Source organism: Pelecanus crispus, chromosome 18 (assembly GCF_030463565.1).
Source record: "Pelecanus crispus isolate bPelCri1 chromosome 18, bPelCri1.pri, whole genome shotgun sequence".
NCBI lineage: Eukaryota > Metazoa > Chordata > Aves > Pelecaniformes > Pelecanidae > Pelecanus > Pelecanus crispus.
This window is the reverse complement of record NC_134660.1, coordinates 3,951,031-3,975,631: the sequence shown is the minus strand read 5'-3', so window position 1 is coordinate 3,975,631 and position 24,601 is coordinate 3,951,031. Positions and strand designations below refer to the sequence as shown.

The 24,601-nt window shown below is 38.6% G+C and overlaps 1 protein-coding gene across 1 annotated transcript; it reads left to right on the top strand.

Moving 5' to 3' along the window:
• The first annotated feature begins 1,630 nt into the window (after window positions 1-1,630).
• Window positions 1,631-24,072, top strand: MPP3 (MAGUK p55 scaffold protein 3). Its single transcript, XM_009482411.2, has 18 exons — window positions 1,631-1,704; window positions 2,948-3,066; window positions 3,563-3,640; window positions 5,707-5,787; window positions 6,356-6,493; window positions 7,433-7,514; window positions 8,985-9,070; window positions 10,571-10,645; window positions 11,693-11,889; window positions 13,722-13,786; window positions 14,968-14,988; window positions 16,721-16,762; window positions 17,179-17,343; window positions 18,070-18,150; window positions 19,173-19,266; window positions 20,091-20,199; window positions 21,066-21,188; window positions 22,092-24,072. The coding sequence occupies exons 1-18, from the start codon at window positions 1,680-1,682 to the stop codon at window positions 22,269-22,271; spliced, it is 1,761 nt and encodes a 586-aa protein (XP_009480686.1). The 5' UTR covers window positions 1,631-1,679; the 3' UTR covers window positions 22,272-24,072.
• Window positions 24,073-24,601: the final 529 nt, after the last annotated feature.

Sequence of the window (24,601 nt, the reverse complement as noted above, 5' to 3'; positions counted from 1 at the left end):
GGGAAGCCTCCATTTCGATTGCTGTGCCTAATTCGTCTAATTCTGGTGCTCCTGAGTTTGCTGTCAGGTTTTTGAGATGTTAAAACATGTATTTTGCAGATTCCTGTGTAGGATGCTTTTTCGCTAGGAGTCTGGAAGATAACTCGGGGTTTTCTTGGGTTTTGATGCGAAATAAGTTTGACTGTGGGAAGCACACTTTCTTACAAAGACAGAGCACACAATTAAAGTTCCATTTCTTGATAATTAGAGATTTTAAATACGTGTCAAATGAAATGCAATAGTCAAGGAATCAGAGCGGTTGAATGAATTGCCTATGCATTTCTTTTGGCATAAAGTTTGTGGAGGCGTGTGTAAAATGTTTATTTCTTCAAAGCAATAGGTAATAAAAATGCTTTTGAAAGTTAATTAAATAAATATGTAGTATATGTAATATACTTGAGTACAATCCATGAATTAGAGTGAAATTTCAACACTCAGTTCACTTGCTTGGAGATCTCAGTTATGTTTTGATACCCAGGTGGACTAATGAAGCATAGCAGTAGAAAATATGGGGCGCAAAACACAGGTGACTGAGCTTAATATTTCAGTACGTTATAGAGAAACTCAGGAATCTAGAAAATGCTAAACTGGTATACGCTAATTTGCCATGCAGTACTACAGTATTTTCAGGCAGCTAATCAAAATAAAGTTGAATCAGAAAACCATCAAACTTGTGTCATGCAATTGAAATAGCAGAGATTTATCTACAAATAGAAACAAGGAGCATCCTTTATTGCATTTAGCAAAGAGCTGGAATATCCCACATTTCTTTCTAATCCTTTTTGCGTGCTGTTATGGCTGTTTATTTTTCTGCAAGCATTAGTCTGATGAATTTTGTGAGCATGATTGAGATTTTAAATGCCCTGGAACACATAAAGTGTTTCATCTTGGACTGGCGATTGTAAGCATAGATGCAGTTTTGCAGTTTGAAATGAAATTGCTCTGGAACCATTTGCTCTCAGTGACAAGAAAAATCTGCAATAAAAGCATCTAATGGAATTTTTGAGCAATGGAAGCAGTCTTATTTGTTGTAGCATCTTTAGTACCCATCACCAAGGTTGATGGAGTGACGCTCCTACTAGCTTTAATAAGTTGCACGTAATTGTAGCGTGGTCTGCATCAGAATGCCGGGGGGATGTAGATTCCTTTGTGGTGTGCTTTTAAGAAGCCGATGAACATCTTGTTGTGACGGCATCTTCCTGCATGCTCTCTATTTCTGTGCATATGGTGTTTATCGGTGCTTTTAGACATCCATTCTGCGGCACGCTTTTTTCTTTTCTGTCTTTTCAGACAGTTACAACTGTCTATCTTGAGAATAAAATAGGGAAGCATCTGTTCTCGTCAGCATCAAGCTTTATCTAAGATACCATATGGTTATTATATAACATAATATTTTTCATGTTGTTACTTGCGTAGCAGAGTAACTGCAGGACTCTGCCTGATTCAGGTTAAACTGAACACTTGAGAGAAAGATGTACTAGGAATTTACTATTTTTACATGATTGCCATTTTTCTCGCATGCTTGAGCTTAGGTATTATCTTTGCTCATTTCAGGACTGCCTCTGAATCGCAGTCCAGAAAGAAGAAACAATCGTGTTGATTTAAGTTGAACATTTGTCTCTAAGAGTAAGAACAAAGCCATGCCAGTGCTTTCGGAAGACTCAGGTAACTAATCTGCATGCTTTCAACAGACCGGTGACTGAAATCTTAGTGTATGTGTTGCACACAGGGAATGAATTCAAACGGGAGTTAAATAAAATAGAATTAAGATAGTTCAACTAGATCTCTTAGCAGTTACCTAAAAGAAAATGAGGAAGGTGGAGTATAAAGGGTGGAAATGAGTAAATTAGTCAGATTTCAGGAAACACCTCGTTTCATAAGAACCTTAGAGCCCCTAAATATATGCTGGCAGCCAGGTTGCTATGGACAAACTTGGACCTCTCAGTGTAACACTGGCTTCTATGCATGCTTATTAAAGATCAGCCCTTATATCTCTGCTGCTTGCTGTGCCACTTCTTAATATTTTCTGAATAGGTGTTGGTAAGCTTTGTTAATATTCTTCCTTTTGACTTAAAAACCAGTGATTCCATTCAAGGCTTGCTAACCAGCTTCTCCAGTATGCTATCCAGGGTGAAGTCATGTACGCTAATGATACTGAGTTTTAAAGCAGAAGTGAGTTTGAGTCTCCTGGATCCAAATGCACTCTAAAGATCACGGAGAAAATAGCCAAAGAAGCAGATTTTAGCCCCCACCTTTTTTAGGGGGAGGGGAGCGTGTTTGTTTCGTTTGTTTTCCCATTCATGGTCCACCAGGAAAAACCTAACATTTGTCTGTCCCTGTGCACTGCAAAATTGGGATATTACTGATTTAAGCACTTCTTAGAAAACTAGCCACAAGGTTTGCTTCCACTGCAGGGGAAATCTACACCAGTTCTTTCCTCCTCTGGTCAGACCTGACTTCTGCCAGGTGCCTCAGAGGTAGAAAGGGCAAGATAACACTTGGAAGCAAAGTTGCTTTGGAAGTAGAGCTGGTAGCTGTGCAACAAAGGAGGTAGTTCAGTCATTTTGTGAGTCTGCTGCGGCACTCTTAAAGTTTGTTAGAAGGCTAGCTGTTCTAGAAACAAAGAGTAATTAACATGAAAGGGGAAACTTCAAAAGTAATGTCTTTAAAATACATATTGCATTGGTAGCTTTTGCCTTAATATGATATACGTTATATCTTAGCTTTGTTTGCCACTTAAGAAGGGAGCATTACAAAATGAGCGGAAGATAAGCACAAATCACTCTGCAAACCTAATGATCACCAAGATGGTACCCAAGTAAATGTAGCTGATGTTAAGTCTGCAATAGAAGATCCCATGAGACATGCTATCTACAAAGCTTTTGTTCTGTCTTGAATTTAAATTTAGGATTGCATGAAACTTTGGCCCTTTTGACATCTCAGCTAAGACCTGATTCAAATCATAAAGAGGAAATGGGATTCCTTAGGGATGTCTTCAGTGAAAAGAGTCTCAGCTACCTGATGAAGGTAAAAGTTCATTTATGAACGTACATTATCCTTACAGGTTACTTATTCTCTGTTCCCTTGATTTCTCAACCGTTTACTTTGCCAAAGCTTTTTTTCTTTTTTTTGGTAGACTTCTATACTGACCAAAGCATGTATTTATTTAAGCACAAACGTTAAGAACATTCGTTGATAATTAACATATTTTGTTCAGAAAAACCATTTCTGCCTTGATTGCCAAAATGCAGCTACAATGTCCCATAAAAAGCAGTGTGAGATGGCTTCACTTTTCCTGTTATGCTGCTGAAGTCTTAACAGATTTTCTGTCAGTGAAACTAGCATGAGCAAAAAGAAAACTAAAAGACTCCTAAACAAAACAAAAATAACCCCAAGAGAGGTTATTTTTCTGACACTTATCTCAGAAAGATTATATTCCTTATATATAAAAATATTCCAGTGCAGGTATATTTAGGAAGTTTTGTATCTCTCTGTAGTAATCTACCTGAATAATCTTTTTCAGATTCATGAAAAACTCCGTCATTATGAAAGACAGAGTCCAACTCCTGTTTTACATAGTGCAGCAGGATTAGTTGAAGATGTGAGTAAAAATTCTTGTCTCCTTATTTTCCTATTATTTAAGCCTGCTTTTCTAACAATCAAAGCTTTACAATTGTGCTGTATGTGTACATATTCCCCAACTGGTTTTGGAATCTGTTGGCTAGTTTCACTCATGATTGATCAAGGAAATGAGCGCTCAAAAATATCATGTTATTAAATGTCCAGTGAAGACAGACACAGGCAAGTAGAAGAAAAGGATATTTTTTAATGGCCTTCGCAAGGGAGAGGCTGCAAAAAGCATTCAGTCCTTTTTTGGCAATAGACTATCCCAGCTAAGCATTCAGTCTTAAGGACTTAAATCTATTACAACCCAACCAGCGTTGCTGTTCACGTAGAATGGTTTGGGTTGGAAGGGACCTTGGAAGATTATCTAGTCTAACCACCCTGCCATGGGCAAGGCCACCTTTCATTAGATCAGGTTGCTCAAAGCCCTGTCCAGCTTGTCTTTGAACAAAAGTTTTTTTCCAATGGTGGGGCCATCCACAACTTCTCTGGGCAACCGGTTCCAGCATTTCACCACCCTCATCGTAAAAAATTTCTTCCTTATATCCAGTCTAAATCTGCCCTCTTGATTCTCTATGATTCTCTGTCAGTTTAAACTGCTGCCCCTTGTCCTGTCACTACAGGCCTTGGTAAAGAGCTCTTCTCCATCTTTCTTTTAAGCCCCCTTTATAGGAAAGGCCACAATGAAGTCTCCCTGGAGCCTTCTCTTCTCCAGGCTGAACAACCCCAACTCTCTTGGCCTTTCTTCATGGGAGAGGTATTCCAGCCCTCAGATCATTTTTGTGGTCCTCCTCTGGATGCACTCCAACAGGTCCATGTCTGTCTTTTACTGGGGACCCTGGAACTGGGTGCAGTACTCCAGGTGAGGGGGTCTCACGAGAACGGAGTAGAGGGGGGGGATCACCTCCCTCGACCTGCTGGCCGTGCTTCTCTTTATGCATCCTGGGATACGATTGGTTTTCTGGGCTGCAAGCGCACATTGCCATAACGTATCTGATTTTTTCATCCACCAGTATCCTGAAGTCCTTCTTGGCAGGGCTGCTCTCAAATAATTAATCCCCCCATCTGTTCACAGAGCAAAGTTGTGTCTTAGATTTGTTTGTAATGTGCCATGTACCTGAAAAAGTGAAATTTATACTGCCTTTGACAGCTCTCTACAAGTGGTTTGTGCCTGTTTCCTTCCAAAGCATAGCAAAGGGCTGTGGAAGGTTTGGGAGCTAGAATTCTTCCCTTTGCAAAGCCAGGAGACCCCACTGCCCCATCTTAACCTGCAGCATACCCCCTCTCCTTTCACACAAATAGCCTACTGCCTCCATAAAAGTTTTGGCACTGCTGCTTGTCAAGTCATACAAAATTACCATCTTCTGAACAGCAGGGGAGAAGTTTTATACAGGACTACACGACTTCCATATCTAGAACCCTTTACAGGGAAAGGAAATCTCTCTTGCCTCAACCCCTTCTCCCTTCTTCCTCCTTCCCCCTCCTTCTCTCTCCTCCCACCCAACCAGCCTAGTCCAAAAGTCCCTCTATTATTTCTCTAATGTTTTTGTTTGGAAGGCTTGAGACTCCAGGGCACATTTTAGTATCCAGGCTTTGCAGGGTTGCAGGGGAACAAGGGAACTTTTGCATGTTCCACATGGGTAATGGTACCTGGTTACAGAGAGGATTAAACTCCTTTATCATCGTGCAAACACAGGAGTGGTGTTTCACGTATCACTTACAGATTCCATATAGAATTTAAAATTTCAGAACTCATTCCTGAAATTATATTGGCGGAATCACTCTTAAAATGTATGCTTAGGGGCTAGGATCCTGATTTCTGATGATGCCTTCCTGCACTATCTAATGAAAATAAAATAGATGAAGAAGCTTTCATTTCTTTTAGGTTTCATGGGCTGTTGATTGGGATTGGTTTTGATCTGTGCACACTGCTTTGCAGGATGACAGAGGTTGGCAAACACTTACCGGAAACACTCACTTGCAAATATATGATCTTATTTGGAGGACTCCTTTTATTTTGAGGTTGTCAATTTTATTTTAAAGGTAATAGAAGAACTGCAGACTGCACCAGTGAATAATGAAGAAAAAGAGCTACTTCAGCTGTTGTCAACACCACATCTCAGGGTAAAAAACACACCAGAGACCTTAATGAAATTCCTTTGCAGAATTCCAGCAGAACATTTTGTAATGGAAAGTTACAGTCCCTAAGAGAGCAAGTCCCTAAGAGGGACTCCCTAAGAGGAATAGTCCCTAAGAGAAAGGAAAAACCTCCTACAAACTGTAGTTCTGTGCCACTGTGATTTCCTGCACAGGCTTTAGGATGCAAAGGGGATTGAGAAGACAGAGCGTAGGCCTTTCATGCATAATGCACCATGTTGTCTTCCCTCCCCTCCTTAAATATTTTCTGAGGGAGGAGAAAAGGATGCCATTTCTCAACTTTTTGCTTTCCACAGTCCACCTCCATTCTGTAAGTTTATTCAGGCTGAGCTTTGTTATTGCCTGGATTTACTTTAAATATCGACATATACCAATTTATAGTTTACATGATGGTTAAGATAATTGCTAACTCTTTTTTGGGGGATTTATGGTGAGGGTGTGAAGGGGTTTAAGTTTTCTGTAATGTTGGAAACATGAGAACTGGAAACTGTAATATTACCCCATTACCTTACTGTTTCTTATTTCCTTTATGCAGGCAATGCTTGTAGTACATGACACTGTAGCACAGAAGAACTTTGACCCAGTCCTTCCACCTCTACCCGATAACTTTGATGATGATTTTGATGAGGAATCAGTGAAAATTGTTCGGCTAGTGAAAAATAAAGAACCCTTGGTACATATAAGATAACCCATCTCTAGTCGTAAGACTCTAGTACAAAAGCATTATTGTGAGTATGGAGGAGATACCTGAAGATGTCATCAGATAGTCTGCAAAAACTAGGAGTGTTCTGAAGCTAGTAAAATAACATAAAAAGAACACTTTGGTAAATACACCTTCACAATTTTGCATGAGGCACTTTATAGGCATGGGTTTATAACACCAGTTAACACAGGAACACGATCTCTGTATGCTTATTACACACGTTAATTCTTTTCATATTGTAGCTAACATTCAGTGAATTAATACCTTCATTTGCATGAAAGTCAGTGATGTATGGTAAAAGTATGTTTGATAGCTGTATGTAAACATTATATTGACAAGGTACTAATTTTATATAAATGGAAATGGAAGAATTGATTTCCTAAGAAGAAACAGTTGTGTTGGGGGAAGAAATCTGCTAACGTGCTTTTTGTGTATGATGGTAGTAGAAGAGACCAGTGATTTAATTCCTGATTAAAGCTTTATATTGCCAGCAGAGGTAGGAGAAGGGAAAAAAAAAATCTAATGACTTTGCTTTCCTTGCTTTTACATGTAAAAGTGCTGGCTGTATTGTATAAAGATTCAGAAGACACATAGGGAAAGCTTGTTTTAAGAAATTCTGTTTTGCACACTTGAGTGACTTTGATCACCGCAGTAATGTAGGTAGTGTAAGCACTTGGCAAAGTTGGCAGGAAGGAAGGTGTGTGCACCTTCCCACGATCGCATGACATGGGCACAGGCAAAAGCTGAATAATGGTGAAAATTGTCAAGGAGGAAGACAAAATTTATAGAACGAATTAATTCCAGTTTAAAAGACACATTAGCTTACATGTTATTTCACCGCTTACTATATTCTAAGCAAATTTCTTATGATGGTTTCTTGGGGGGGTGGGGGGATATGTTTTATTTCAGGGAGCTACCATCAGAAGAGATGAGCATACAGGAGCTGTGATTGTAGCAAGGATCATGAGAGGTGGTGCAGCTGATCGCAGTGGTAAATTTCTGAAGAAAAGGGGATTTAAAATTGCATTTGTAAACCGTTTTTAAAATTTCCAAAACTATGCATGTGCACACGGACCATATACATGTACCTGGAGCGACAATCTCTAACTAAACCAGTCCTTTGGACAAGGGTGTTTAATATATGTATAGACTATTTGTTAAAAAAGACAACAACCTATCAAAATCTTAATAGGCAACTGTTAGATGTCAAGTCTGAACTAGTATGTAGGCTCTCTGTGTAGTCCGTGGAGGGAGATGGACATTGCCGGAGAACAGATCGTCCCAACAAGCTTTAGAATGGGATAGGTCACTGCTGGAATTGCCTTTCTTCCTTATTGACTGTAAAGGGAGCCTACATTCAGTTGTCACTTGACAACTGAATTTCAGGTGTGTAGTGGCAGGAGACACTTACGTGCATAGGCTGTCATTCAGCATGCTTTCGGGATCTACAGGGTTAATGCATGCAGTATTTTACCTTCCGTTTTGTAGAAGGTGATCATCCAGATTTTATTAAATAAGCTGAATTGGCCTTATATGAGATTTATAGACTCCAAGGCTCATGCACTTTTTTTAATATACAGGTAATGCAATCCCAAAATTAATTACTGTGATGAAAAAATATTAGCTAATTACAGCTTCTTGATCATTATCATTCTTCAAATTAGTGTAATCTGATAAATGTAATGTGAAATGATGAGTATGCACTTAGCATTTCTGTATTTCATCAGTAATCTACTAATTTAATTAGATACGTTTTTCTCTGAAATAGCCGCTAGGAAAAAATGCCAACAGGGATGGGAGAAGTAGGTCTAAGCTTTAGAAGAAAGAAAAGAAAACAATGTTTTTTACCTTTAATCTAGTATCTTGGTTTATTCAGTATATTGTGTTGTTTTCTGTTTGTTTTACTGAGAGATTCTTTTATGTCAGTTAACAGTAGTTATACAACACAAGTACAACATTTCTTACTGAACTGGGTAAACAAACCTAAAACTTGCAAGGGCTTCTTCATGGCTTGCTTAAAAAAAAAAAAAATAGTCCAACATTCTTTCTGGGACTGTTTGATCTGTCAGTTGACAGCCATGTCATTCCTGCCTTTTTAAGTCAGCAGTGTGTCCCCTGACTCTACAAGATTTGATCACCCTCATGAAACTGTGCCAGTTTTGCATTCTTAGTGCTGATCCAAATGTAGAGGCAGTAATTTTTTCCAGAGTATCTTGCCACATGTTCTCTATTTCCATGCTGGTCTCCTGTGAGACTGTGCTGGGTGAAAAAAAAATGCCGTGTGGAATAAGGGCAGGAGACTTCAGAGCACACTGCCGCAGAAGCATTTGGCTCTGGTAGGAAATCCATTAACCTGGGGGAGGGAGGAGAGGGGGTACATGCTATTGACTGAGGTCGGACATCAGAGGAGTGGTGCTTTCCAGTCTGTAGCCTTATTTTAATTTCCTTACCATCTTTTCAGGTCTTGTCCATGTTGGAGATGAACTAAGAGAAGTCAATGGTATTACTGTGCTTCACAAACGACCGGAAGAAATAAGTCAGATTTTGGTCTGCACTGATTTGCATTTCAAGATTTTTTTCTGTTGACTATCTAGTAATTACAACAGATGATGAAATTTAACCATGAGTTCAAAATATGTGTAGAGCTAATGCAATCCCTGCTTGTCTTTGCATTAAGAGTTTTTCTTCTCCCAGTAGATTAGTCTTCTCCCTTTGACTTCAGAAACTTCTGTGAACTGAATCGGTACCAAGTAAGACAGAAATAGAAAGTTACATGTTGCTCTGTCAAGAACTTCCCTTTCATGCTTTGTTTATGACAATGAAATTGCAATAAGCAGTCGGTTCATAATACGGTACGTTAGGAAGCTGAAGAAAGTCTCAGCTTTGTGTCCAACAGAGCTGTCAGTCTGTTCTTCACCAGCAGATTCCTTGCAACATTAGCAAATTCTTGCTTCAAGCTTCTGTAACATTAATGCCCGCAAATCTTGGTCACTCTTCCTAAACCTCCCCATCTGTGGGCTGCGCGCTGCGTTGCAGGAAGCGTTGTAGCTCTTACGCTTATTTGTCTCTGACTCCCCTCTTGTGGCTTAGTTCCCCCTTGTCTTGGTGTGGAGTGGAGTTAGGGACACAGTAAGGAGAACGGCAACACGGGGAGACGGAAGTATCTGGCATCAGTTCCATCACCTAATTTAAATCTAGATCAAAATAATCCTGAATAAGGAGAATGACTGCTTTTAACTTGGGGTGGGAGGAGATCAAAATCGTATTTTGAAATGCTGTGTAGTTTTGTTTGTGGGGACCCTGGGGTGCTATTCATCTGTCCCATTTTAAATGCCTGCAATGTAATAGTTTCCTTTTCATGTTTATTTTTTGAGGAAGAGCTACAAATGGTTGTCCAAACTGATTGTCCAGGTTTCCTTTTTAATCTGTGCAGAATAGCAGGCTTCTCTAGGGCACAGTTCATCTCGTCCAAAATGAGGCATCCCAAATAGATCAGATAAACCTATTCTAGCTTTCCAAAGCACGTAGAAGTGCTTTTTAATTTACTATAACTAATAATTGAAATTTACTAGCAAAGATTTTGGGTGAAAGTAGATGTTTACTTTGTAGATGTTTACATTTCACCCTAACCAGTTAGCCACTATGTGAGAAAATACAACAATATTTTTCAAAGGAACGCTTTCAAACCGTTAGTCTGCAAAAACTTGTTAGTGTCGTACTAAACGCCACAGAAGTATTTAATGCCCTGCAAACTGTAATCCAGAAATTAATGCGGTTGCTAAAAGCAAATGAAGGAATTTTAATGCAGGTCTTAACTGTGTTCTAGCCAAGTAGTTACTGTGGATGTCTCCATGGGGAAGACACTGTTGTGGAGGATTCATGGAACATCATGATAGTCTCTGTAATGAAGTTAAATAGTGGATTAGCTTGGCCTGTTAAAGTTCTGAGAAAAAAGAGACAGACGCTGGCTCCTAAACTGGAACTTGAATAGCCTGCATTGCATCCTTGTCCTGCTTTCAAAGTAAAAAACATTTCTCTCTCTCTCAGGCTCAGTCTCAGGGATCAATAACACTAAAAATAATTCCAGCCATCAAAGAAGAGGATCGTCTAAAAGACAGCAAGGTATGCAACATAATGAAATACTGAAGCACGTGTTTTCATATTTACACAATGCTGGCATCTCTGTAAATGGAAGATTCCTGCTGTTTCAGTGAGGAGCGTCACAGACCCATAATTGAACTAGAAAGATAGTAGAGCAGTTTCTTGTTGTAAAATGCAGTGCCCATTTATTCAGTAGTATTACTTAGATGACTTCTCTCTTCTTCATCATCTTGGCACACGTTCTTTCATAGCATTTCTGAAATCTAGCCTCCCCTTCTTGCTGACGTAATTAAAGTTGGTGTTCCTGCCAGTCTCCTCTTTCCATGACAGCTGCTATCTGTCCATTATCTCTGGGCATTCTGCCACTCGCTTGAGTCAAAACAGACCTATTGGCAAACAGAGCTGTGTTCATCGTTTCACCCCATTAGCCCACTGCAAACACCAACACACCTCCGAGTGCTTCATTTGCCCTCCTTGATCAGCAATGACTTCCTGTGCAACTGGTCCCTTAGAGGGTTCCTCTGTCAACCTCTATTTCTGCTTCCCTGCTCTCGGTTGCCAAATTTTTCCTTGAAGCCCTGCAAATCACTTTTAAAAGTAGTTCTACTGTGATGTGTTAAAGAGTGGTAAGATACAAATCCAAGTCGAATACTAGATTTGATGCATTAAAGGAATATTTTAAGGACAGTCTTTATAATTGGGCAACTTTGCCATAAATCCCTTTTTATTGTTTTCTCCATCCCCTTAATTTTTTTTGCCTTTGTTGCATTTTGTACTTGCATAGACTGTGAATTGTGTTTCTTGGGACTTTGATCTTTGAGTCTTACGTTCCACAATGCCAATACCTAATGACTGGGTATGTGCTTGAAAGTTAGTTTATTTTTCTGCATAAGTAAGTCAAAATACAGATGCAGCTTGCTAGGTTTCAGTATTTTTGAGTACCGTAAAGCATAAAGGAGAGATGAAGAGTATATACAGTTAGCAGTGTAAGCATTGGGGAAGCCTTTTAAAGTTAGTTTGAAATTCCAAATAAGACAAGAAGAAAGGATGTGTTACTTTCTTTTAAAGGTGTTTATGAGGGCGCTTTTCTGCTATAATCCCAAAGAAGACAGAGCCATTCCCTGCCAGGAGGCTGGGCTGCCATTTAAGAGACGACACATCCTAGAAGTTGTAAGCCAAGATGATCCCACATGGTGGCAAGCAAAGCGTGTTGGAGATACCAACCTCAGAGCAGGCTTGATCCCCTCAAAACAGTTCCAAGAAAGGTTTGTCAATGAAGATTACAGAATTTTTTTTCACGCATACAGTGTCACACTGGTTTTTATGCTACTTTTTTTCACAGGAAATGAAGGGCAGGATCATGCCCGGGTGAATACCAGATGCTTAGAGGAAAGCGCTAAACCGCTCCATCTTCTCCAATTATACAATAAACTTCCTAGCTTTCCTTGGCTAGTTTGCCATAGACTTCTGCTTTGTAGCATGAAGACAGAAGCACTTGCTAAACAAACATGTATGAAATGAAATGTGTAATATCAGTCTCTTGACCCTCTTGGCTTATGGAGACGCTGTATTTCACAGACTTGTACTTCCATAATATAAGAGGAAATGCTGATTTATTGTAACAATTTTGAATTTATTCATGTGGTAGTAGTCAAAAAAGTGTATCTGATCTTTCTTCTGGCTCCCAAGAGAGTATTTAGCTTGGACCTGGATACCTTCTAGAGCTTGAAGCTTCTTTGTTTTTGCAGCAAGATATGTGTATCTTCTAAAGCAAAAATATCCCTCAAGTCTTGTATTTACAGTACAAAGTCTTATATTTAAGACGGAATCTGATTTAGGCCACTGGTCTCATTGTGTGATTCTTATTCCAAATTACTGGATGTGTCTTCTTTGGATTGTAGGTGTTACAAAGGTGGGCTGTCTAAGAATTAAACAGGTCTGATTCTGTTGCTGGCCCCCAAGATTTGCATAAGGTTTCTAATATACTCTCCACTCTAACACACACTTCACTATAGGAATGCTTCTTTGAAATACTAGGCCAGTTCCGTCTGAACAGCTGTATCCCTCTTCCTGTGCGTGCATGTATGTCAACAGATGCTGCTGCACTGCAGTCCTTTGGGTTTTTTTTTCTTTTTCCTTTTTTTTTCACATGTTGTAAACTACGTTTCAGTGTGTGCAAGAATACAGAAATTTCTTCAGTGTCTGTTTCCCCTGAGTGACTGTGCAAATGCCTGAGCATCTTCTTTAGTCTGTTGTGGACGCTGGTCTGTTGCAAAAAAGCACTTAGGAAGGAAATGTGGTTTTCTTTGCCAACTGTGAGGCGTTTCTTGGGGGTTGGATTTTTGTGCTGACTTGTTGGAGGGGTTTTTTTTTTTTGGTGTTGGGTTTTTGGGGTGGCGGGGTGGGGTTTTTTGAGCAAATTCAAGACTGGGAGATTAGGAGTTGAGCTCTGGTTCATGATTTTGACACTTCAGAAAATTTTACTTGATGCTCTGTTCTTACATTTTCACACAAGCTGGGTAACTTGGTTTGTTTACTAGAAAAAAACCCAGAAAACTCCAAACTGATCTGGAAGGCAGTGGGTAATTTCTGAGTATGCATAGCTGCAGTGATCATTTTGGACAAGGGTTATCTACTTTTGAGTTCTCTTTGAGGTTAGTAATTTTAGGATTGTGGCAGGCAGGAATTTTGCCCATCCTTTGTAAAAATGGCAAATAGAAGTTGGATTCTCAGCAGAATTAGAATAATAGAATAGAATAGTTGTTGTTTTCTCAGTCTTTCAAAAAAGATTGGGTAGAGGAAAGGAAATAGAAAAAAAATTACACTGATAAAAGTAACATGCTGTTGATTTCTGTGCTCTGATGTACGAAAACCTAAAATGTTTTAGAATCTTCTCTCTCAGTCACTTACCAGTAGCAATCTGGGACTGTCATAGTTTTAAAGAAAAAGTCTTAAAATGTTGAATTGGAGACATTTTGCATTTTTTCAAGGAAAAGCACTATTTCATTCTTTATTTTCAATGCTATATGTATAACATGCTATAAATTCTTTATAATTCTGAGCTTACATGGCTAAAATATAATTATTTTCTATTTAGACGGTTGACTTACAGAAGAACAATAGGCACTCTGCAGAATCCCAGAACTGTGAAGAAACCATTATGTAAGTCTGTTCTGTTCTTTCAGTGATGTTTTAGTCGATACCAACTTCCGAATATTTTTCCGTTATTTCAATAATGATGTGTTTGAATATGTTTTGTGTAATCTGTCATTGATTGATTTGCATGGATGCAAGCGGCCACATGAGAGGATTTGGGTTTGAGCTTTATCCAGTGTTGCTAGTGCCTATTGTTTTGAAAAAAACATGGCCACCCCTCTCTTCCTACTTTCAGGAACATGAGGCCTTACACATTGTTTAGATGCTTTAAAACTTGCTAGTGTTCACATTTTTACTGCGGTGTGAAACTTGAAAGCTGCAAAAGTAACTCGATGCACACTACTTGAAATTCTTACATAAGTGCATAAAATGACTCTAAGCTGGTATGAAAATAAACTGTAGCTTTAAGGAGGATAAAAATCACTGGAGCTGACAATACCATCTGCACTTCAGGCTTAGCGTTGCAGAGCTGGTCTTAAGTAGACTTTAAAGTGATTCATGTTTACAGCTCTGAAGCCTCTGTCAGTGAATTATTCTCACAAAAACTGCTACTTGTGATGAAATTGCTAGTCAGTGATGAAAGGCAGAAGACGTTCTGTATTATCCCAGAAAATAATGTTCCTGTTGCTCTTGGGTACTTCAGCACAGCTATTATTGATGTGTGAGGCAGCCCTGTGACTGTGTGAAGCCAGACATTGTGCTAGGAGTGCCACCCTCATGTAGACTAGGAAGCTGGAAATTGTCCCTCTTCAGTGATACAAGTGAACTTCTGACCCATGGTGCATGGCACATCTCATGAAGAGATACAGGTATTCTTATGCTACGAAGAGGAGGGAAGGTGCTCAACCAAATTATAAAATAGCATTACTCATTTAAATGAAGCTTTTCCAAATTAGTTTCCATTACATTCAATGTTAGGAGGCATGTAATGAGGATTGCTACTTAGGCTTTTTGTCAGGCGTTCTCGACACAATTAAGCTGATAACTGGTTATAATACTAAATTTTAGCAAAAAAGTCTTTAATCAGTTGATAGGGGTACATTACTGCATTATTTTTTTGTTAAGATAGAAAAGCCTGTTAAGCAAATCAGACCAGAAGAACCTTCCTTTCCATTCCCTCTAATTTTACTCAATCATTTGCCAGTCTTTTAATATCATACCAACTCTGCCTTTCATGCTAACTACAGATGATCAGTCTTCTGATAAAGGTAGGTACTGTCCTCCTAACTCATTTTCTGTCTGAATATAAACAACCAATGCATTTTCTAAAACACTTGCTAAGCCCCCGAGCAAAGGGGATGGTAGATATATCTTGTTCCTACCGCTGTTTCTTCCTGAGTTATTATTTAAGCTAATTTAATTTGGATTGATGACTTAGGTAATGATAACTTCCAAATTTAATCCCGACTCCAGAGAAAAGATTTGTGTCTTCTGATAATGCATTTACATGTTCTGTGGGTTTCTTAGTGAGGTTGATAGAGTTACAAGTTAAATGCAGTCTTTGTATCTGGTATTTTTTAAAAAGTAAATAAATACTGGGGTTTAACATTTTAGAGCACCTGTATCAATCCAAACTGACTTTTCTTCACATTCATTTGGACTGTTTTCTGTGTTATTTTCATTATGAGAAACTGTGTGGGGCTCATGCAGTTTATATGTCACTGTACCACGTGCTTTTCCAAATATCAGGTATTCTCTGCTGAATTCTGCATGCTGTGATTTTTTTCGCGTTACACGTGCTTCTTGAGAACGATATTCCAAGTATCGGTACTCCATCAACTTCGGTGAAAGTACTAATCATATTCTATAATTAGCTAGCCGTGACTGGCATACCCTATCAAAGCGCAAGTGTGAAACTAGAGCCTACCTTCAACAACAAAAAATAGCTCTGGTCTCAGCTATGGATAGGCATATATTGCTACTGGTATCTTCTTTTAATGTGGGCATAATGTTTTATGAGTATACATTGGCATTGCTTGATTACATACCTGCATGCAACTATTCATTAAAAAACAAAGCTCTTCCTCTGGATTGGCACGTTTTGTTAAAGGTTTAAGCTGCATATGTTTTTGCCTATGGTTGGGCTTGTCCCAGAACCACACGCCTCCCTCTTAAAATGAGTAGAGTTCTGTGGATATTGCAGGGCACAGGTGCCTAAATTTTAACAAGCCAGGTAGCCCTCTTTCAGGAAGAATGAGAACTCAGTATTTATCTTAGGACTGCAGTACAGTGTTTTGCAGCTAAGTATTGTGGGTTTATTTTGCATACTTCTAGGGGCCTTGGCAGTGGTCATAGTTTGAGGAGGGGTAGGTTGGCTTTTTTTAATATAGATTTGCATATTATTTTATATACATGCATTGACAAAAGCATCAAATCTTTACCTTTTTAATAAAGAATTAATAAGCAATGATAATTTAACTTAGTCAAAATGAAGGTCTTTAGAGCTCATATTTCAGTCATCTCCAATTTCCTTTTCCAAGCCCAAATGATACTGAAATGTTAGAAGAGGCAATATTCTTACACAATCCTACCCATTTATAAAGTCATACATTAAAAAAAGAGCTCTGTGTTTGCAGAGTCTTCTTTTTTACTTAGGTCTGAATATTATACTTTTAGCAGCGGCACTGATCAAATGTAATGAATGCCGAAGAGCATAAATTCTGGGAACCATAAATACCAAGATGTAAAATTCTCTTGTGCAATATCGATATCAAGGATTTTTTAAAATATAAACCACTAGCCAAGGCAAATAATTTTTTGTGTCATTAATATTTGTGTTAGAAAAGCATGTGCATATAATGCAGGATATAAAATTTCTTCTTCCCTCACCAGTGAGCCAGACTTGTATTGCAAGCACTGTTTAAGATATCTCCCTCCTCCCCTCTCACTCTCCTCTCCCCTGTGCCCTTACCCTCATCCCCCCTGCTTTTTAATTTACAGAAGACTGTGACTGTGAAGGATATTTCAATGGACAGTACATAGGTAAGAAACCAAATTCCCTTTCCTCTTTCCTAACACACCCCTTAAAAAAAAAAACAAACCCAAAAAACCCCCACCACCCCCACATTAAAAAAGAAAAACTAGCTTATATACTTTAGAGTTAATTTCCCATACATTCATAAACTAGATTATCTTTGTGCAGAGGCATAATTGAACTTAGGCATAGCCAACACTTGGCAGCTCAAGGTGATATGAGGGGCGTTTTATTATAGATTGGGTGCTTGGTTTTCTACCGGCATGCAAATTTTCCATCTGTAAGATATGTGCACTGATTTGATTATAAAAAAAAATTGTGAGAGTAACTCCTATTCAAAGACAGAGTAACTTCTAGCTGAACAAGCTTGAAAATTTAGGTAAGTGGAGACATGATTTAATAGACCTTTTGTTTTCCTCTACAGCTGGCTTACGCAGGAGCTTTAGATTAAGTCGTAAAGAGAAAGAGAACAGTCTGAATGAAGGAAAGCAAGCAGAGCAGGCAGACACAGCAGAGTTCCTAACATACGAAGAAGTCACGAAATACCAGCAGCAGCCTGGTGAACAGCAGAGGCTGGTGGTTTTGATTGGTAAGGTACACAACTGGTTCAAAATCTTTCGCATATCTCCCTCTTCCCTTATCACCTGCACTCCAAGAGGTTTTCTTTAGGTGTTTGGGTTTGGTTTTTGTGGTTTTGGATTTTTACTTTTTTTTTTTTTTTTTTAAGGTTTTTCTGGTTTGGGTCAGAAGTTGTTCTCTTATTTTAAATGACATTTAAAAAAAAAAAAAAAACAAACCACCCCCCCACCCTCCCCGAAAAACAAGGAAAACTCACCAAATCCTCCTAAAAATAATGATGCAGGCCCACTTCTCATTTTTCTGATTTGCTTTCCATTGGTTCTCACTCAAACATGTGCATACTTAGGCTGTCAGAACACTTGATGAAAAAGTAGATGTTAGAATTATCTAACAAAACTTTGCAGGCAATTTTAATTCAGTGTGCTTAACAGCTTTGTGTTAAGCCAGTTTCCCAGGATGTCATAGAAATCAAGGGTATCTCATAAAGCTGACTGCTAAGATTACAGATTTTTCTGACTTAGTGCGGGACAAATGCTTGTCCAACAGCTGTTCAAGGATTCAGTTTGTTCCTGATGACGTTCTTCAAAGCAGAATGTGGCAGGTCATGAGGTCTCTCATGTACAGGTTTCTTCAAGCACATTCCTGTATCATATTGTTAGGGTGAACTTGTATTATTTATTCTCTTTCCCGTATTTCAATCCACACAGAAATCTGTCAGTCAGTTCTATTTTATTAGGTTGTTTGGGAGCCAAATTAAGTGAGCTCAAGCAGAAGGTTGTGTCAGAGAACCCACAGGAGTATGGTGTTGCAGTTCCACGTGAGTAAAATTTACTGACTTCTGTGTTGCCACTTTATTTCATAAATGCTGTCTAATAGTGTAGTGCTAGCTGCATTGGTGAATGGTAATTTGTGTTTTGACTATTGATTATATGCATATTTTAGAAGTACTTGAAATTGTTTTTCTCGTTGTAATATACTTTGTTGGCCGAATAGATCACTACATGACTTGGCACATATGCATTTCAGAATTCTGTCAACTCAGTTGATTTGTTTTTTAATTGTGTTTTCCCAAGTGAACAGATTGCATTTTCTCAGTGTCCATTAAAAAATGAGAAACTGAATACAGGAAGAAAAAAATAAGGTTGTAAATTGCAAGAAGAACTAGTGTGAAAAACTAGTATCTTAAGATTCAGCCAAAACATTATGTGTGTTTAAAAGAGGATGATTTTTTCTTCAGAATATCATACCAGCTAAAGCTTTTTAAAAAAAAAAAAAAAAAAGTAGACAGCAATAAACCAAGTCAAAATTTTTACAAGATTTTACATTGTTGATTAGTATATCTAGGCTGTTCAAACAAGCCAGTCACAGTGATAGAGAAATGAATGATTCTGCTGCATGGGTTTGTGGCTAGAGTTTCACTGAAACTTTTTTGCTGGATTATTTTCTAAAAAAAAAAATATTGGACACAAAAAAAAAATCCATCAATATTTGTATTCCCCGTCAAGCTACTTTTGCAAACCAAAAAAATAACATTGAGAGCACACTTTATATGTTATTTAAGACTTTCAATAAACATCTGTCAGACAGACATTCAATTAGTTAGCACTAGAACTCATGGGTAATTTTTATTTGAATTTAAACACGTACACAAAAAAAATGGCAGACATCACTTTTATGGCCAGGCATAGATTTGTAAAGTGATCACCAAAGCTTCTCCTACAGTAATAACAATTATTAAAAGAAATTATGACATCAATTATGACTGGAACTAAACAGAGAAAATATAGTTGTTTGCAAAGGCTGATCTGTCTCCCGTGTCTTGCTTCCATTCTCTTCTAGATACAACCAGGTCAAAGAAAAGTCATGAGAAAGAGGGAGTAGAATACAATTTTGTCTCTAAGCAATCATTTGAGACAGATGTGCAGCAAAACAAGTGAGTTAATCTTAAAATACTGGCATAATTGACTGTATTTCAAAAATATTGCTAGTTAAATCTTACATCATATGAATACCAAAATCAGGTGTAAAGTTGGACTAGCTGTATTTGAAGGGTTCAGCTTTCCAAGTAAAAAGCTCTTTATTCAGTCTGGACTGTTAGTGTGAACTCGGAAATTTAGTAAGAAGCCATTTAGAAACAACACAGGACTAGTAGGAGGATCATAAGTTAGAATTTAAGCCTGCATATCTTAAGTCGTATGATTGATCAGAATCAAATCTAGTGAAAGTAACACTTTCCAAGTGTTCCAAGTTTCCAAGTAACCAAGTATTTAGTTGGGCCTACTGATTCCCTGTTTAATATGATGGGTAACAAGTTTTATCCATAAGGCAACTTTAAAGTGTGTTGTAGACTGAATCCGTGGATATAAAGGACTTTCTATAAGATTGAGTGCATTTCCTGAAAGTACAGATTTTTGGCTAGTCTCCCAGAAGATGGAAGAGTTGGAGTCCATTTCCTTGCCAGCTTTGTTCTATTTTCTGTGAAAAATATCCTCTTTCTCCTAATAGGCCTGAACATCAGTCAGGTGAATTAATGCAGCTTCTTCCCCTATTTGTCAGTAGTGCTGACTAGCTATTAGTGACATGTGAAGAAGACTATTGCTACTAAGAAACCAGAAGGAAAAAAATAATCTGAAAAAAGAAACCCCCTTTCCCCCCTCCCCGCCCCATTTGACTACTGTGACTTAAGGAAACAGCTATCAAATGTTGTAAGTTAAATATTATTTATGGATGGTATTTAAAAATGTATTGACTTTTTAGATTTGTGGAACATGGAGAATACAAAGAAAATTTGTATGGTACAAGTCTTGAGGCAATCCGGTCCGTGATGGCCAAAAAGAAGGTTTGTTTGGTGGATGTGGTACCTGAAGTAAGTTCTGCAGCTTATTTTAAAGAAAGCAAGTATTTCTTACTAGGCTGCCAGCCTGAGTATTATTCACCATTTGTGGCTACTTGCTCTGCAAAGAACAGTGATGCTCTCAGAACTTGTGTTTGTAGCAGGTGGCCTGACTGCTAGCTAAGCGGAGTAGGGCTCTTTGGAAAGTAGTGCAGTGTTTACAGTTCCTAGATGTCTTGTTGATACAGCCTAGATGACACTTTATCAGTTCACACTGTGGGATTTTTCCCTTGCTGATGCACAGGAGAAATGTGCATCACTGTCCTAGCCTGCTCAAGTCCTAGAGAGAATACTTAGAGCATGGATGGGTTTTTCATTCTTGCTCCTTCCTATTGCCTCTGAAACATTACTAGTGTAACCAGTGCCAGTATACCTGCTCTTAATCCCTCCATACCAGGTGTTAATCTTTAAAATTTTTATTCCGATTTTGTAACTGGGCTAGGAAAAGACTTGTAATACCACTCAATTCCAGGTTTAAAGTTTCCAGTGTTTGGTCTCTTAAGCGAAGCAAACCATAACTTGCCTGTCAAGTCAATTTTTTTTTTTTAATACTTTTTGTCAGTATCTCTTGCCATGTACTTGTTCCTGGTATCGCAGTGCATAGCAAGGCAAGTATGTAGTTAGACCATGCTCTAGGAAGCTCATGTACTCTTGTAAGCTAGCCAGGACACTGACATTAATCTTAAGAGCAAAAAGTTACTGTGGTCAGATGTGTAGTACACAGGTCTTCACACCAGTGTGTACTAGTGAAACTGTTGAACTGTTGAGTAGGTCATTGACATAAAACAAACAAACAAACAAAATGTAAAAATGGTGTAACAAAAAACATCTGTTCACAGGCAGTAAAGCACTTGAGGACTCCTGAGTTTAAGCCTTATGTTATCTTTGTGAAGCCTCTCATTCCAGAAAAGAAAAAACATGTCCTAAAATCTCCCATGTCAGAAGAAATCTCAGCCCCCCTTGTAAGTATTGTAACCTTAATCTCTTCTTTTTAGACATGAAAGAAGTATTTGGGCTAGCATTTCTATGATATGGAAGAGCTCCTCTTCCATGACAAGAGTCAGAGTGGGTCCTGTGCACATGTAGCCTTTCAGCTGGAACTTCAGAATGAGATGAATGACTCCCTTAAAATTTGACTATATAAGTAGCATGAAGCAAAGTGCACGTCTTCCATGTGGCTCTGTGCACATCACTGAAGGCTGCAGCAGGGGAAGCTGCTACTGAACTCGGATAAACTAATAATCATTTTACATTTCTGATGAGCAGCCCCATCAAATGATAACCTCCCGAGTGACACCCACCCAAGCTGTTAATCACACAAAATGCAGCATGTGGATGTCTTACAAGGACCAAACCTAGACCAGCTGCAAATTAGTGATATGTAAATGCGAGCAGAAATACTGAGAGTGCATAATGTCATTACTTTGGGTAACCTGCTTGAGTTTATACATAGCAGAACATGGTTCACTTGGTAAGTTTTCATGTAAGCCCCTAAAATTATTGAACTTGGGGACAGTGGGTCCAGCATTCCTTTTCAACTGTTGAGTAGTATGATCTCCAGGTGTTAGGTTAGGCAGCAACTCTAAGGTCATAAACTGCAGTGTCACCATCTTACGTCCCTCCTGTAACATGTTTTTTCCCCCTCCCTATCATCTCTTGCATTTTTGAAACAGCCTACCAAATTCCAGCAGTAGCATACCGCTCCTTGATCTCAGTTGTAATATCTCACATACCCTTTCCTAATGGTAGCAGCTCGTTTCATTTCCTTTCAAAGTAATGAGTTACTGTGCTAATATACTTTAAAATGCTAGTAATTAAAAAGACATGCTGTAAACCTCATACCATCTTCTCATGTTGATCAGCAGGATGAAGAACAGCAGGAAATTATTAATTCAGCAGCGTACATTGAAGATCAGTATGGCCATTTAATTGACACTGTACTGGTGAAAGAAGATCTCCAGAGTGCGTGTAATCAGCTGAAAACTGTGTTAGAGAAACTAAACAAGGATTCGTTTTGGGTGCCAGTCAGCTGGGTTAGGTCATAGCTTGTTAACAGCTGTTTAAGGGAAAGATTGTATAAAAATGTCTTGTAAATACATGGATTAGAAAAGGGAAATATGTCAAATTCACTTCAAAACTGCTGGTCTATCTAGAAGGTAATACATAAAGACTGTATGAGAAAAACTAAACAAAGTCAGAAGCTGACACTGCCTTCCTGAATCAAAATCTTGAATAGCAGCTGTCACTTAAAAGTGAATCCTCAGCCTAAACAGATCAGTGAAAGATTGGAGTGACTTTTAGACTGTAAATAGTGCATTTTGTACAGTACAGTTTCACAGAGGGTCCCACACTTCCAAAGCATTTAAGTAGTGCTAGGACACTAACCAGCTAGAGTTGCCATCCTTTGGCCACAAATTTTGTGACTAGAGTTAAGGCATCTGAACGAGGTAAGTTTCAGGAACCAGTCTGCCTACAGCACAGGCTGCTTCAGCTAGGTGGGAGGGATGTCCTTCGGAGAGTGCTTATTCCCTGTCAGTTACGCAAAAGTTCAGCTGGCTGACAGGCCAGCAAAACATGGTTCCCTTCACTCAGGATCATGAGTTGCAAATCCTTTCCAATTAGGCACTAAAACTAGGCCAGTTATATAAGTCGTATATATTTTAGTGGCTGAGAGATGGGTGTTGTTTTATGTCCATCCCACGTTTCCCAATGCTTCCAAGTTGTCTTGCACAGGTATGAGTCTGCTCAGCCATAGCTTATGCCCATTTTCCCAGTCTCTTCCTATTGACACAGGACAAATGGTAAACAATCTGTGAACACACCTGTATGACTAACCAGCTTATAAACCAGACACATTTTTCAGTCTACATGAAAATAACCGCATGTGATTTAAAATAGGACTTTTAAGAAGCTTATTTTCTACAAGATAGCTTTGCAAATGCCATCTGATGGGATACCACCTTGATGCCAACATAGCAGATCTGAAAAGAAGGAGGCTGAAGTAGCTGAGCTACAGGTCCAAATCATCATCCTTCCAGCATTTATGACTACCTTTGTTCCAAATCAGGTAAAGGCTTCCAGAGTATCTAATTGGCTACATCAAGTCCTGAAGAAGAAATCTTAACTGTTAGAGGATTTTGTATGTATTTCAGGAGACTTGAATATAGAGGGTTTTTAGATGGATGTTAATAAGAAAATGCAGAGACACAATTCTGGAAGCGCCTATGCTTTATAATTATTTGAAAAAATTTATGAGTATTGTACAGGTGCATGTTAGCTGAAACTAGTTCCTGTTTTCCATTGCCTGCTGAGGTCTGATCTTCCCTGTGTACTATTCCCTTTAACAAGACCGGTCTCATTCCTTGCATCTTAACAGTATAATGTTATTCTTGTTCCACTGCATTTAGCAAAACTGACAACATTGCATATTAAAGCACATTTCTTATATACCAGTGTCACTGAATCGACATTAACTCTAGCCCAAAAAGTTGTGTAGGACGGTCACTCGTATCCATCTTCTCCAGACGTGTGTACCCTGGCAACTTTCATGTGTCATCCTGCCTATAGGCAGTGAGGTTCCCGTTCCTACAAGAATAAGCACTTTTCACCATCAGGTATCTGCTCTGGCTTGTCAGAGCAGATGTGCTGCCAGACTGGTGGCCTTAGCGAATGTACAAGGACACCTACGCACGCACGCGGCCCATCAGCTCTGCCATTAACTCTGCAATCTTGACCCAGCACAGCCACCAAAAGTAGCGTGGCTTACTAGAGAGACACATTGCCAAGTGAATTTTGTGACAGATCATCCTTCATCCTATGGAAGAACTGAGTGTAATATTTTAAAAACTAAGTAACAGCATTTCAAACTAAGTTGTATTATGAAAATATAAAACGGGCAGATTGATCTCACCATAGATCTATATTACAGATTACAAGCAAGTCTTTATAGTCTGCAAGACATAAACATGTTTAGAGGATGCAGACTTCATTTAAAGAAAATGAGGTAAGATACTATTTAAGGGTCAGAATTCACTTAAAGCAAGGTTGCTGTCTAACATCTTAGAATATTCCAAATGACTAGCAGTAAATAAATTAATTTGTATGCTTTACGATCTAACAGTCTAATAGTAGAAATACGCATTAAGAGAAGCAAGGCAAATGACATCTAGAGGTACACCTGAAGTTTACAGTAACTGAAAACTTAAGATGTTAAAATATAATATTGCTATTAAAAGTGAGCTGAAATATTCAGTATGAGTTAAATAATCTTTTTTTAAGTGTATGCAGATACTCTGTATTGATGTACAGTCACAGATACTAACTCGGGATACTGTCAAACATTTGTTTCATCTTTTTAGGTTCAAAGTAAAGGTGA

Coding starts and splice junctions, on each gene's coding strand:
- MPP3 (XM_009482411.2), top strand. CDS start 1,680: ATGCCAGTGCTTTCGGAAGACTCAG. Junction 3,641..5,706: donor CAGCAGGATTAGTTGAAGAT/GTGAGTAAAAAT, acceptor TTTATTTTAAAG/GTAATAGAAGAACTGCAGAC. Junction 11,890..13,721: donor TCAAAACAGTTCCAAGAAAG/GTTTGTCAATGA, acceptor TTTTCTATTTAG/ACGGTTGACTTACAGAAGAA.